This window comes from Cephus cinctus, unplaced genomic scaffold, assembly GCF_000341935.2.
Source record: "Cephus cinctus unplaced genomic scaffold, Ccin1 Ccin1_scaffold1034, whole genome shotgun sequence".
In the NCBI taxonomy this organism is placed as follows: Eukaryota; Metazoa; Arthropoda; class Insecta; order Hymenoptera; family Cephidae; genus Cephus; species Cephus cinctus.
Window position 1 is genome coordinate 5,162 of NW_014333567.1, and position 15,205 is coordinate 20,366.

Below are 15,205 nucleotides of genomic sequence, written 5' to 3' on the forward strand. Positions count from 1 at the left end.
GGGGGAGGGCTTAGGAAAAGAGGGAAGTCGAGTCGAGTGACAAGAAAAATGCAAAAGGTAAACTAAGTTAAACGCGAAAAGTCAAAACATTGGTAAAATATCTATTAAATATACTGGTGGCATCATACGCTTCAATTCTGGCAGGCATGACTTGTTGGCTTTGTCATATTAAACTTACCGAGCTTACACTGCGCGCTCGAATTTAGGATTGCAAAGCAAAAAATATTTACGCTATATCCGATAAGCTTCCTCGTTGTAAGTATTGCTTTGGGAACCAGCGATAAGTAGCGGAGTACTTCTACCTGCCAAGCTATACGTTCGTGATTGCGGTCAGCTCGACTACGACGGGATCCGCATTATTGACGAAGGCGATGATCACGAAACTCTACTTCCGGACTCGCCGCTGCGATTCAGCGCCATGTTTTTGGTTTCGCCTAAAACCGTAGCGGTGTGCATTTCCCTACTCCTCTCTGTCCTAAGTAGTTGAATTTCTTTATCAGTAGCTTTTTCGTGCTCGTTGGTTGTAATTGGAACTTGGTGACGCCTTTGGTTCGCACGTTGTGTAGATAAGAGAGGAAAGCTCGATTAATTTAATTCTATTTTATAGCATTTATTCTCTGAAGATTTGTTCAAAGTAAATTACAAGAGGCATTCCTTTCATTATGATACTAAGAAATTTTTCGAGGATATTTTCTTCAAAGCTAATCTCAAAACGCGAGGCACACAACTTTGCGAGAATTGCTGAGGCTAATGCGAAAGAAGCTGTGGGGAAGCGCACCTTGGTAAAGGTTAGACGATTTTCATTACGTTCTTCGTGAAGATTTTAATGTCAAACTTAATTTGATTATTCAACAAATTTAGTTATTTATTGTTTGATGCCGTTCTTGTTATATATTACTGTGGGCGGTATGAAATTTGAAATTTCAATTATTTTATTGATATTCTTTAATTATATCATTTGTATTCACAGTTGTTGTTCGTTAACGCTTTCTCGGGATGGAGATTTTTCTGAATGCCTCTAATAGCTCGTATTTTCGATTAGGGATGGATTCGTGCGGTACGCAAGATGAAAGATAATATTTTTCTTGATATCAATGATGGCTCCTGCTGTGAGTACTTGCAGGTTGTTGTACCAAAATCTAACAAACCAAATAATTTGACTTATGGAAGTAGTGTGTCTGTAGAGGGAGAGCTGGCATTAGCTCCTAATGGCAGAACGGAGTTACGTGCTGAATCAATTTCTGTTATCGGTGCATGCGATGTAACAAATGGATATCCATTTGTACCAAGAAAACAGTACAGCACAGAATATGTTAGAAAGTTCTTACACTTAAGACCCAGGACAAGAGGTTTTGCTAGCGTACTTAGATTAAGAGATATAGCCTCTTCCGCTGTTGCTGATCATTTTAGAGAAAGAAGTTTTATTAATGTACATACACCAATAATAACATCAAATGATTGTGAAGGGGCAGGTGAAGTCTTCTTGGTGAGACCTGATTCACATGAAATTTTGACAAGTATGAAAAAAGACAATATACCTGAGGAACAGTCATACTTTGACACTAAAGCATATCTCACTGTATCAGGTCAATTGCATCTAGAAGCTCTTGCAAGGTATAATCATAGTATATAAATGGGACCTTGCTTCATTATATGTTACAAAAGAATATTTTCAGGGGACTTGGAAAGGTTTATACGTTTGGTCCAACCTTTAGAGCTGAAAATTCTCGTACGCGATTACATTTGTCAGAATTTTACATGATAGAAGCTGAAATGGCATTTGTTGACGATATTGAAGAAGTTGCCAGGGAAGTGGAGCTTCTCGTTAAGTTTGTAACTAGGGCCTTAGTCGACAAGGGTGCTTCTGATATGAATAACATCGACGCATCTGAGCCAAAATGGCTCAATGAAAAATTTGGATTAATAACTTACGACGAAGCATTAAAAATCCTAGATAATCACGCAGATCGTATAACCTTTCCAATCAGACATGGAGATAATTTGTCAAAGGAGCATGAAATGTTTCTCGTGCAACATAACAATGATGTTCCAGTTTTTGTCATAAACTGGCCAAAGGAAATAAAACCATTCTATATGAAAGAATGCTCCAATGATTTATCAAAGGTAAGATAAATTCACAGAAATGGAAAACTGGGTCCATTGTCTAGTTCTATTGAGAATCTCCATAAAACTATCCTCTCTCTTTCGTTCTGATGTCAAAGGTAGCTGCGTTGGACCTCTTGGCTCCTCAGGTGGGAGAACTCGTAGGAGGAAGCGTACGTGAAGATGATTACGAGAAATTACAATTCAAATTATCGACAGTACCAAATCTCGCGTGGTATTTAGAATTAAGAAAATATGGAAATATTCCAACAGCTGGTTTTGGAGTGGGCTTCGAAAGATTCTTACAATGCGTCTTAGGCATAGCCAGTATCAAGGATACAATTCCTTTTCCAAGATGGCCACACAATTGTAATCTGTGAACAATTATTGCAGACTATCATTATAGTCATACCATAGAAGCAAAAGCTCAAAGCTTCAACGAATTGACTTAACAGGAATGAAAGGTGTTCAATGTTATAGAAAAAAGAAAAAAATAAGACACTTAAAACTTTTTGATAAACCTTTATTGCATTACTAACTATAAGATGAAGTTCAACTAAAGTGCATAAAGTATGTAATAATCATTCTTTATTCATTCAAATAATCGTAATTGCATATGCAATACGAAGAGAAAAAGAAAAAAAATACTTTCTTCAGCAGCAGTAACTAGTTAAGGTATTATAGAAGGGTTAGAGAATATGTAAGGGTGATGATAAATAAGTAACCAAAGAAAGTCAAAACCCCCGAAGTGATCAACAAGTGTTTCTTTTTATACAACAAAATAATGATTTTCTATAGTAATTTCGCTTATCCGTTATTATCTGCGAGCGGTATTGTCGCCGGATGTATGTACATTAAAATAGATAACCATATATCACACATTTTGTACACTTTTAACAACTGAAGACGAGACTATCTCTCATTGATCTTCAATGAATGTGCTTCTGCAGGCACCACATTCGCTTCTCTCAAGCTATCTTCTTCAGTCTAGAGTTGACGTAAAAACAAAATAAGTATCATGATTTGTAAAAACTCAAAAAGTATCCTCAACTATACTTTTCACAACTCTTCCTCATATCTTTTACAAAGTATTATAAACGGTATGAAATCTCTATGTCCTTTGTGCGAGTCGTAGGTATCGATTCGTTCGTCAACTATTTCAATTAGTTGTCACGACTCATACTCGACTGCACGCGATACTACGAGGAATGCCAGTTCACGTTATTCTCGAGAGCTACGTTAGATTCTAGCAGCTAGTCTACAACTAATATATACAGATTTCGCCAATTTACGACCTTGTGACATATTTACGCGCCAATATTCTTTAAATCAGCGCTCACTCATTTACCTTTTCTCTCTTTACAAGTTGCCCAAGGACCTACTAGCCGACACGACATTGCGACTGACACGCTAGTAACAAAAAATCTTTAAAAAAAAAAAACGAAATCAAAAGACAAACATGAAATGAAAAAAGTCTTCTTCCTCGCCCAATCCACAATTATCAATGTAGCAATTATTTGAAACGTTAATTCGGTAAATGAGAAATTGCTCATACGACTGCCAGTAAGCGAACAAACTAACCACGAAGATCCAGTACGTGAAAGAGAAAAAAATAATTCTAGCCGTCCTTCGTTATGTCGTAAAGGCTGTACAGAAAGTCACGTAAATGTTGCGTGCACAGAGTCTTAGTATCTAACTATATCTAGACAGAAATGAAAAGTCAGTGATGCTTCCCTAGGAGCCCGGTCACGTCGTTCTTAAATTAATCATCGACCACTTTGTATAATACTATTTACATGATGGAGCAGAGTCCGGACAGCTCGTGTCCTTTATCCACTGGGGGCAAGGTCGACAATTTTCTTCCCTGCAAACTGGGTTTTATCGATGCTGGATGCAACGGTTCAGGATTCTCCTCGTGGGGGGTCTCTGTTTGTGGCTTCTCCTTTGGTTCTTCGCTTTCCTTGTTACTGCTTGTGTTCAAGGGTTTCGTTATGTTGATCTTTATCCGGGATGGCGCCGCAGGAATGGACGTTGGTGCTGATTCCAATTCGACGTTACCATCGATTGAACTCTTCATGGCAGCATGGGTCGTGTCAACCATTGCTGGTTCACTGACTACGCTCTCATCCGGCTCTGGTGGGAACAATCCGTTAAATGATTTATTTCTTTTTTCCAGTTATTGTTATTTATATCGCAACATTATCCACTTCCTGTTAGATTAATAGGATTGTGACAAGGTAGAAGATATTTGACAAGAATGCATGATGCTGTGTAGAGTCATATGCCAAAAGCAATTTTATTGACTTGAGCATTCAGGAGCTTGTTAGCTTGCAATTTTTCTACGTCCACGTGTCTAATAATCAATAAGACATTCCCACATGTCTCATGTGCTTTGGTGCCTAAAATATGGAACGTAAGGTGTTTTGGCGACGTGACGAGAAAAGCAAGAAAATTATTTTTCAAAATGGAACGTCAAAGTCATGCAGATTAAAATAAAGGTCCATCGTGTTCTAGTGTCTACTATGGGATAATACATCACCTGTACCTACTGCACTGCACCTACTGCTAACCTTCTCCTAATATGCATTTGTCCTCTGACTCATTCAAATCGGTATTCAAAGGACCCTGTGCATTATGGCTATGCAATTTATAAAATATAAAAACTTACCGGGCTCCGGATCGAGGGGTTCTTCCTTTATTTCTAAGTTGGCAAACTCCAGCTGCTCCTCATCCTGACCTTGGGGAAAGTCATCCGCGTCGATGGGTTCTTCTTTAATTTTAATATTCTCAAAAGACTCGATCTCCGTCTCCTCCGTTTTTTCTTTTTCCTCTTGAACCGACGTTTCCGATCCCTCTTTGTTAGGTTCTGACAGCTCTGCACTTTCATTCGCCGACTGCGTTTCTGCTTCGTCTTTATCTCTTTCAACTTCATCTTGCAGTTCATCATCCTCTGTCTTTTTGGACTGATCGGTACTCTCTGTTTCCACAGGAGTCTCCGCACTCGTTTCGCATGACGTTTCCATCGACTCGTCTAATACGGAATCCTTTATCGGCTGCTCGGGATCATATTCCTCCTGCTCGTCTTCCCCTTCCTTAGCTTCCTCTGTACTAACTTGCGTTTCCTCTTTCTTCTCGTCCTCAAGCTCCGCCAGAGTCTCGTCAAGCGCCAACGCCGTCTTCTCCAGGACTCGCTAAAAATTCAAGGACATCCTCGTTATTCACTGACGTAACACAATGTCGTATAATACATAAGGATCGTGTTATCCAATATGTGCTGATTTTTCTTGATACTCAAATCGTTACTAAGTACACTCGTGAACGGTTAGCTCTCGAAGGTTCAGTGATTTTCTAAAGGTACAGCCTACTGAGTGGAATATTAATTATTATGAAGCACATACCACAAGATTCTTTTCCTATTTTCGTAGGATGCAACAGACGAACCATTTGTTATGTAAGATGAGCGCAGAAAAAGAGTGGTAACAGTCAAAAGAAATTAATCAAAAAGACTGTGACGAGTAAAGCGCAGTTACACAAGTCCCTTCAAAAAGAAAAATCTCTTACCTTATGATCCTCCAGACACAGGGGATGGTAATTCTTGCCTTCGAAGTTGACTGCTGGCCTCAAATGCCATTCCTCCTTTTCTTCGTTGTAGAACTGTTCGAAAGCATCGTGGCAGACCTGACACCTCGACTCCTCATCAGATCCCGTAGGAACACTAGGTTGCACAGTTTCCTGAGGAGAGTCCTCGGCGGCAGCACCTTCGCTCTCCGCAGTCTGCTTTTCAGTCTCGAACCAACTTTGTGCTCTATCTTCGAGATCTTCAATTTCTTCAAACTGAATCCAGTCACTGACATCATAATACCAGGGTCGTGAATGAGCCTTCCTGGCAGAATCTCTTTCACGTCTGTTTTGTCTAAAATGCCAGTCAAGATGGTGACTGTATCTAGTTGCAAGTTCAGGTGCGAACCTTGCACCGCAAGAGCTACATTGCATCCCACTGTACAGTGTTGCTGCAATAGCCGGCTGCTTACTGCAATGTAAAGAGACATATTAAGATTTATTGTTATATTTAAAAATACTCCGAATACGTTTACTATGACTTACATTTTAAGAGTTTCTGGCTTGTCGAAAGACACCGGTAGTATTTCCGGTTCCTTCTTTTCTTCTTCTTCCGGTTTCTTTTGTTCGGCTACATTAGGAACTATACCGGTCTCAACGAGCCTTTGGAATAGCTCGTTCATATTCAATGGTAAGGATAATACAGGTGCCGGTGCCGCAGAACTTTCCGTGGGTTCTGCATGATATGAAAGTCCAGAAGAAGGTGCCATTGCAGATGGCAGCACTGACGACAAAATATCCAGTTGTAAATCTAAAAATATATAATGTTGATGTAAGGCGTTCTAGTATTCCTATTAAATGTCGACAAATCAAAAAAAAACATTAAGACTTACCTGGTTTTGGAGTCGAAGCAAGATCAGATCCATCTTGTGACGTCGTATCAGGTTCCACAGCTGGTAGCGTCGGTGCAACTGACACAACATCCATTTTAGATTTGCTAACTGCCTGAGGAGGTGGTGGTGGCGATTCAATTGGACCTTCCCCTCTCATTCCAGCTATTCTTACGCATCCAGCACGCACGCCTCTTGGCAATACAGAAAACCTTATGAAATGCTTCTTATCCCTGACAACGATGGGTTTGGGCAGTCCTCCAAATTCTACTTTGAACGGTCGCCCATTCAAAAGTACAGTTTGCAACGCGTCTATGAATTCGAGTGTATGTGGCTTTCCTTCAATTTCAAATCTGAGACAACAGAAAAATGATTAAAACATCAATACTTAATTTCAAATTGTCATCTTTAAACACCTGTCTCGTAGAACTGATACTCACATTTGTGGTTTAGCGTCAAGGAACACAGGAACCATATTCCTGGCATTGATAATTAGATTTATCTTGCCGACTACAAGATCAGTTCTCTTGACTGTTCCTATCTTGACTTGAGGTGGTGGACCCTCTAGCTTTACATTGACTTTCTTGTCTCCCAATTCTATTGTAATTGCTGGTCCACCAAAGTAGCATTCATACCAGCGATCATCAATGTATAATTCCCTCGTCGGTGCGCCTAGTCGAATTCTGAAAAATAATAATTTGTTAAATAAATTTTAACTATATTTCAGTTACATGGGTATCATTAAAAATTTTTTATTAATGATTTATACCTGTGAACTTCACCCTCGTACATGAATTCCTTGTAAGGATCATTAAATGCGCAGGTGATGGTATCTTTGTCGTCGATGAGAACCCTCCTTATGCCATCCTGGAAACCAATTTCTCTTGGATCGTCCCAACTCATAAAGACAACACCAGTTTGCCCATAGTATCTTATCTCTCTTGGAATAGTATCGATGTTTATTGATTTCATGGAGTCATTAGAAATCTCTTCCAATAGTTTAGGATCCGGTAGAGGTAATTCACGATTACATTGTCCTTGATTCTTGACTAGCGTTCCGCCATAACTGTTTTCATTATCTTCGTTATCATATTTAGACATCGTGCTTGGCGATATATTTCTACCTCCTGTAGTTCCAGAACCAAGAGATCCTACGTTAGAGTTGGCCATAATATTTGGCATTGGATTGCTCGTGATTGGTCCATTGTTCATGATCATTGAACCTGGTCCATTCATTCCCGCCATTCCGATTCCAGGTGCAATTGGAGAATTAGACATGCCCATTGGCCCAATAGGTCCATTCGTCATCATATTTGACATCATCGGTCCATTGGGTCCCATAGAACCCATCATTCCTGGACCCAATCGTGGATTTGGCATGTTTTGATTGAAACCGCCATGATACTGGTTATATTCTGGTCTGAGAGGTCCATAGTGCCTTGGTCCTTGCCAAGGACCCATTGGTCGATAGTCTGAATTAAAATGTCCCTGAGGTCCAGAAAATGCTGGACCTGGCGGATGCGCCCACGGTCCCGGTTGCTGCCATGGCTGATTCTGCCATCTGGGACCGTTCTGATTCCTGGATAACGCCATATCTTTGCCACCTCGGTGACCTTCTCCATCGCTCGACGGACTGAACGTTGCTCTTTCAGGAGTCAAATTAATATCAAGATTGTTCACACCCTTTTCCCAAACTATCGACCCGGTTTCCTTTTCCTTTCGCTGAGCTGCCCTCAATTTCTGATCTTCGCTCATCTGCAGAACCTCCTGAATCAGTGTATTATATTGTGTCTTAGTGATAGAACCCTGATTCAACTGCTCGGCAGCCTGTTTCATAATAATTTCAATATTCCTATCCGCATTTCTCTCTGGTTTATCATCTCTACCGCGACGACCAGCACCTCTTGGATCTTGATCGTCGCTCGAAAGAGTTCTTCGCCTCTCCTTAGGATCGTCAGGTAATTTATTATATAATCGAGGCCTTCCAAGGCGATCTCTGTTACGATCTCGTTCACGCTTATCATCTGGACCACCTGTTTGTTTTTCTCGATCACCCTTCGATGGTGTTTTCAGCTTCGCCCACCCTTCTTTTCCATCCTCGCCAGATATGACGGGTGGAGGTGGTGTCGGAGGTCTACCAGCTTTAGGATGTGTCAGGGTTCGCAAGTCGACGTCCTCATTTCCAAACAAACTGTTGAAGACATAATTCCCATTGAACAATGTCCTGCGCCTTTCTAAGAATTTTTTAAAAATAGAGAATACTCACGCATCGAACTTCTCTGCCTTTGTTTTCTTAGATACAGAAGATTCCAGATGCTCGGTGCTCTGTCTCTTGTTGGCACCAACGGCTGGCAACACGCGAAGATCCAAATCTTCCTCTGTAAAAGACATCAGTCTGGAGTGCAACTTTAAACCTCCTAGCAATACCACTTGCCCTATTAAACCAATTCAGCGTCTTTTCTAATATTACGCAATGAGTTACTGTGCAAAGCAATGAACTCTGTGTCTAAGGAGAAAAAAGGTTTAAAGAGACATAATGTTATGAGGTGTATCCAGAAATGGAGCTTATCTTGAAGCCCCGATGCTACAAGTACATTGAAGGAAATTCAAAAAAAAAAAAAAAAAAAAAAAAGATGTAATACAAAATTAATGAGATACCCAGGCATCTATAGCTACAAACACAAAGATCACCTAATTGAAAAAAGAAATTAAAAAAAAAAAAAGATGTAATACAAAATTAATGAGATACCCAGGCATCTATAGCTACAAACACAAAGATCACCTAATTGAAAAAAGAAATTAAAAAAAAAAAAAAGAAAAAAAAAGAAGGTTGGTAAAGATAGGAACGCGACACCATGGAAGACATGGACTCACTCTTTTCTGAGACGTTGATTGCACTGGCAGCACCGGCCAATGGTATAGTCGCCCTGAGATCCTCGTCCTTGCTGGAGGCATCCAGGATGGGTTCAGAAATAGTAGTCTGGGTCAGCTGCACTGTACCGGGCGCATTTGGCTCCGGACTGTGGCTGCCTTCTTTATTGCGTCTCACGTAGTTTCTTTGTCGAGCGTTGGGTCTAATCTCTTTGAAGGTGGGTGGATGAGGAGGAGATACTATCAAGGAACCTGATTGCTCCTCCTCGGTAAGACCAACGGAATTACTCAAAGAGGAGATGGATTTGTTCTCGTTGCGCCGAGGGATTCTATAAGGTGGACTTGGGGTGCGCTTTCTCGATTTTGAATTCTTCTTTCGGTTCTTGGATGTTTGAGAGGATTGAGGAGAGGTACGCACGGACGGTGAACTATCGCCGCTGTCCTTCTCGCGGGATTTCGACCTAGCAGGACTGAAGTCGCGCTCGACCTTCGGCATCTTGCTCGGCGATGATTGCGGTTGCTTAGACCGCGATTTGTTTCCTAGTTTCCTATGGGAGGACTTCGAGGAAGCGGAGGATTTCTCATTGGTCGAGGACGAAGAGCCTCTCGAGGACAAGCTCGAGCTTGAGCTCTTTGAATCTTTCGACTTGGAGTCACCGCTTCCTCCAGCTCCTCTACCGCTCCCGGACAAAGCCGAAGAGCTACCGCCGCCCGCGGACGACTGACCCTGACCGCTCTTTGTACTACTGCTGTTTAGATTAGCGCTATTATTACTAGACAATCGGGGGTCTTTCTTTTGGCTCGTGCGATGCGAGACAGCATCTTTATTTGCGTTACCACTGAAACTTTTATTATTGTTGTTGGTGTTGTTGTTCGTGCTCGAGCTAGTAAGATTCGCATTAGCATTACTATTACTACTAGCATTTGTCGTCGAGGTATCTGAGCTGGCGAAATTTGACGAAGGCTTGTTCATAGTGCTAGTCACAGCCTGTTTCGATATTAACTGCTGCTTTAATTGGTCTGAAAGTACAGTGATCATGTTAGGGACTGGTTGCGTCTGGCCGTCGATTCTGGAATCCTTTTGGCCAGTCGTTCCCTGTCGGAGTCGAGGATCCACGTTTCCCGTTCCCAGCTCCGGAACTGGAGCCGTTGACTTCAGTCGCGGATCGCGCGATACTACTGGTCTAGCCGATGCTACGGCTATGCTACTTGCCGGAGCAATTCGCGTACCGCCCGCACTTCCCCCGGCGTTTTTTAGCAGCGATGCGGTTGCAGCCGGAAACTGAAATAAGCAGACCCGTCACCCTTGTAACCACATTTACAAAGACTCTAAAACATTGCACTCTTTCCCCCGTCTCCTATGACTCCTTAAGCATTCATATTAATATGCAGATTTGAATATTCACCTGTTTAGGGACCTGTTTTGGCGCTTGACTAGGCACAACAGGAGCAACAGGTTTTCCCTGAAGTACATTCTCCAATGATGGCGGAACCTGCACTGTTGGTAAAGCCTGAAAAGAAGGAAACGTCACACTCATTAAAATCCGCAATTAATTAAATTATCCCGTACAAGCTCACGCTCGATGTACGTACCGCTTCCGTTTTCAAAGTCCCAGCTTGCTTGTCCAGTTGTCTTTGCTGCTGTTCCAAGCTGGCTTTCGCTTGAAGCAATTCCAGCTCGATCTTCTTCTTTTGCAACTCCAACAACTCCCGCTGCTTCTTCAGCAGTTGCTCCCTCATTGCAGCCTCCGTCGTCGACACAGGATCGCCAGGAGGTAGCTTCACGGCTGGTACAATCGGCGGTACGATCGTCGGAGTAGTTGGTTGCGGCTGAAAGTATATTTAGTCATGAAATCGACCATTTCCCGTGCGCCCGCGTATCCGGCCAAAACTCTCCTTTCAATAGCCACGTCACTGACTACAATTTCAAAAAGTCTCTTACCATTGACAGAAATCTCGGATTTACGTGTATGGACCCAGAAGATATGGCAGTAGGAGAAGCCGTGATTGGCCAAGCAGGGTCGATACTTTGCACTCGCACGTCCAAAGAGAACAGCTTCTTCGACGGGAAAACGTCGTTCCAAGTCTGTCGCAATTTCCACATACTGGCCCTCGTGTTCTCGTCCACCTGTATCACGATCCAAATATTACAACAACAGTACCATCCGATCCTCGATGGATCGTACCAACGACTTCCAGACTCTACGATCGCCACTAAACTTTACAACTGTCAAGTATTATGACCTACGACACTCTACTGTCCCCTGTAGGCTAAGTCATATACTCCGAGTACCAAGTCAACGATCCCGTATCGACAAAACTATTATCTTACAGTGTATAAAATATTAACAGTACAAAGAGACAATCGATTTTACCCGGGTAGTATATTTTTATAGTACTACCTTTTTTTTTTCCTTTCTAAATACAGACACAATCTGTACGTCTGAATACAAAAACTCGGAACGTCTTACGTTTCGTATGTCTAACCTACGTAGATACTATTGTTATTGTTTTAATGGTATTACCTTCTCGAAAACACCGCAAAAGGTATTGACAATATTTTGCGTGAAGAGGTTTAGATAGGCTCCGTTAACGTTCTTGACAATCGAGTCGATGAGGTAAAGAACCGGTAGCTTGATGTCGCTTCTCACCTAGTAAAACACAACAACACACTATCCCACTATTCGGTATGCTTCACTTCACTCAGTACTACTGGCTGCCATCACCGCATAACTGGTTACCCATTAGTACCAGACTTCTTGGACGAATCTTCATGACGACACTCACTTATTTAGAGTAACACAACACTGCCTCCGCCTGGTCATTTCTCATCAATGCTAAGCCGTTTAATCCAGATAGTACGTGAAAGTAAGTCGGAAGAAGCGGAAGAAGGATTCGTGCTCTTTCTCTCTCAATTTTATTCATCAGAAGTATAATGATAATAAGGCAATCGTGAAACGATCGGGTGCGATCGATACGTTATTATTATTTTATATTACAGAATGATTGATGCGATCATTCCCCATTTCCGATACATACATTTTTCGTCTACTTAACAAAATCGTTTTAAGAGACAAACGTGAAAGTGAAGGAATAACAAAAAATTAAGTGCAGTTTCCAATAGATCGCCCTCACCCAGAATCAAACGGTAAAATGTCATTGGAAGCATCGACGAAATTTGAATTTCCCGCCATCAGCTTCTCCTTTATTTTTTTAAATTATTTTTATTTTTTTTTTTTTTTGCGGTAAAGAGGTATACAGGATACGAACGAAGGTTAACCATAAAATGGAAAATGTGGAAAATATCATCGAAGCCGAAACAGTGGATAGACAAACAGATATTACGAGTAGATAGGCTGATAGAGATAGAGAGAGAAAGAGAGAGAGAAAAGACAGAAAGAATGTTTAAAAACAAATGATAGCGGTGTGGATGTCAATGGAGTAAAAACAGTACTTTATTTCCACAACATCATGATATATTCATAATACTGAGTATTATTATCACAGACAGAACTTTATATCTCTTTAACGAATATACTGAGCTGTAAAACTTCTCTGTTAATCGTGACTAACTTAACGTTTTACTATAGTAAGTATTCTCTGAACGATCGTCGTTCCTTGTAGATTAGATTTTTTCTTTTCATTTTTTTCCTCAAACTTTATGCAATACGGCACCATACAAAATTCCGACTAAATTCAATGCCGATTGCACAATTCGATTAAAAGTTACATACTTGACAAAGCGCGGATATTATTCAAGGAAACAACGGGACTCTCGTTCATAATAAATAAACTTTTCTCTCGGTCAATAATGGCGGTTAATATGTGTGAATAATTGTCTCGAAATCGTCACGAAAATACGTTTGTTTACTAATATTCATTATTTTCTGCACGACATGCAGTGCACCAAATTTTTACTATATTTTACATAAGTGATCAGCCTTTGTAACGAACGACAGCCTTAGCCTTCCTCGGTCGTAACGTATCCAAATATACGTGACATTTAATGTTCATTTTATTGAAAATTTGTCAAACAAAAAATGACAACACGGTTTTACTATGTTCAATCGAACGCGTGCATTTTAATGAATCTAGGTTAGAATGTCAATAAATATCCGGATATGAGACGACCACGGACACGGTGAATGTCTTACACCATGAAATCGGGTCAATTGAATAGACTTCCCGGAATCGTAAGACATCTTTTACTATTTTTTTTTGTTGTTCTCTGTTTTTGTTTATAACTACAAATGATAGGTAACCTTTTGCAGGTGGGTCTCGACGGCTTGGACAATCGCAGGAGCATGTTCGACGTTGTCCTCTGCTAACATTGTGAGCATGTTAATGAGCGGCTTGCTGTTGATCGTCAAGTCAGACAGCGACGAGATATACTCGTCAGCTATCTCCTTGGACTTCGCCGACGTCATCTCGACGTTGTGATGTGGGATGATAGGTTAATGTAGTGGGTCCGTGTCAACCTGACAGGAACACTAAACACTGAAGCAGAAAAAGTAATTGCGCTCTCGTTACTTTATATATTCTTGTTGTTAGCATCAAGTAGGTGACAGAAGAGGAAGAACCAGCTGGGAATCCTTACTGGCGATTGTATATGTTTTGTGAAATTAAAAAAAATAAAAATATAGTTAAATGACGGTATTGTATATAAACATAAATAAACTTGACTATTTGAATTAGCGTGTTAGACTCTGGGATTAAGATGCTACAGTATTATAATTCCACATATGTATTAATTACATTGAAATAAAAAAGTAATCAACTTCATTATTAAATATTGAATATCAGAGTAAGTATTCCAAAACAGAAATTAGAATCTTAATAGGAGATTGTATCGTTGGTGAATGGTGTTTATAAACGGTAGCTTTTTTGGAGCCTAGTTGGAGGGGAACTCTTAAGATTACAAGAAAAAGAGTAGACTTGGTCCAACACAATGTTTAGAAAATCTCAAGTATCCTTAGTAACACGTTTACACGAGACCTTAAGCATTATATATGATATTTAGTGTCGGACATCGGCACATTTCAGTATTTACATAATATTAGAGGAAAGTGGTTGCGCGAGCAATCTTTTCAAGTGCCGAAAAGCGGTCCGGCTCTCTTCGTCCAATATTTGGAGCCAAGATGCTGCTGTTAGATAAATTTAATGAATATAATAAGTGTGCACAACAGTGAGTCAGTCACTTTCGGAAGTCGACAGAAATATATCAACGTAATCACGGGAAGCTATCACGCAGCTGGTTTTACCCAACGCCCGTCGAGTACTGTTTTACAAAATACGTATGTAGAGATTTCATATCACAGAGCCTGAGTACGCTTCACGTTATTCCAAATGTTTAAGAAAATTACCTTATTCACTCATTTCGAACCACAGAACATTCCGGTACACGATTAAACTCTATTCTCCGCAAGACTACACACGCACTACTGCTCAGACGGAACGAGGGACTCGCGTAAAATGGCTACCATACCCAACCATGCCTTTGTAGCTTATAACGGGACGGAGATTCTCAAATGAGAAACGAAGTCAGTGATTGGCTGATGGAATCGTCATGCTCTTCTCACCTCATGTAACAGCCAATGAAAGCGTCCGTTACTACAGCCGTTGGACTCCCACAATGTTGCTGCGTACAACATTAGTTCCCTACCTTCCCACCCATATGGCGCCACCATAGCAATATTCAGGATGATTTACATGAAACAACGAAACTTTCAATTTTACAACTGTAAAATTAAATAAAATAATAAAATAATATTATTCTAGAAGCA

At 40.7% G+C, this 15,205-nt stretch overlaps 2 protein-coding genes across 5 annotated transcripts; one reads left to right on the forward strand and one right to left on the reverse strand.

The window, feature by feature from the left end:
• The first annotated feature begins 465 nt into the window (after positions 1-465).
• On the forward strand, positions 466-2,616 carry LOC107271680 (probable asparagine--tRNA ligase, mitochondrial). 3 transcript variants are annotated; one of them, XM_015747936.2, is made up of 4 exons: positions 466-782; positions 1,043-1,614; positions 1,677-2,124; positions 2,223-2,616. In XM_015747936.2, exons 1-4 carry the CDS (start codon positions 663-665, stop codon positions 2,481-2,483), a joined length of 1,401 nt encoding a protein of 466 aa, XP_015603422.1. In that variant the 5' UTR covers positions 466-662; the 3' UTR covers positions 2,484-2,616. The 3 variants fall into 3 exon arrangements, with proteins under 3 accessions (XP_015603422.1, XP_015603423.1, XP_015603420.1); XM_015747937.2 differs by having other exon boundaries at positions 467-788; positions 971-1,614; XM_015747934.2 differs by having other exon boundaries at positions 468-788.
• Positions 2,617-2,852: 236 nt separating this feature from the next.
• Positions 2,853-15,146, reverse strand: LOC107271676. 2 transcript variants are annotated; one of them, XM_015747925.2, is made up of 16 exons: positions 14,786-15,146; positions 13,685-13,919; positions 11,948-12,073; positions 11,365-11,550; positions 11,016-11,252; positions 10,829-10,933; positions 9,426-10,704; positions 8,818-8,929; positions 7,321-8,742; positions 6,992-7,234; positions 6,555-6,904; positions 6,208-6,472; positions 5,665-6,133; positions 5,502-5,516; positions 4,772-5,294; positions 2,853-4,236 (listed from the first exon to the last, which is right to left on the reverse strand). In XM_015747925.2, the coding sequence occupies exons 2-16, from the start codon at positions 13,847-13,849 to the stop codon at positions 3,896-3,898; spliced, it is 5,838 nt and encodes a 1,945-aa protein (XP_015603411.1). In that variant the 5' UTR covers positions 13,850-13,919; positions 14,786-15,146; the 3' UTR covers positions 2,853-3,895. The 2 variants fall into 2 exon arrangements, with proteins under 2 accessions (XP_015603411.1, XP_015603412.1); XM_015747926.2 differs by lacking the exon at positions 5,502-5,516 and having other exon boundaries at positions 14,786-15,143.
• Positions 15,147-15,205: the final 59 nt, after the last annotated feature.

Coding starts and splice junctions, on each gene's coding strand:
- LOC107271680 (XM_015747934.2), top strand. CDS start 663: ATGATACTAAGAAATTTTTCGAGGATATTTTCTTCAAAGCTAATCTCA. Junction 1,615..1,676: donor CATCTAGAAGCTCTTGCAAG/GTATAATCATAG, acceptor GAATATTTTCAG/GGGACTTGGAAAGGTTTATA. Junction 2,125..2,222: donor GCTCCAATGATTTATCAAAG/GTAAGATAAATT, acceptor CTGATGTCAAAG/GTAGCTGCGTTGGACCTCTT.
- LOC107271676 (XM_015747925.2), bottom strand. CDS start 13,849: ATGACGTCGGCGAAGTCCAAGGAGATAGCTGACGAGTATATCTCGTCG. Junction 10,705..10,828: donor CAAAACAGGTCCCTAAACAG/GTGAATATTCAA, acceptor TGCTTATTTCAG/TTTCCGGCTGCAACCGCATC. Junction 6,473..6,554: donor TGCTTCGACTCCAAAACCAG/GTAAGTCTTAAT, acceptor ATATATTTTTAG/ATTTACAACTGGATATTTTG.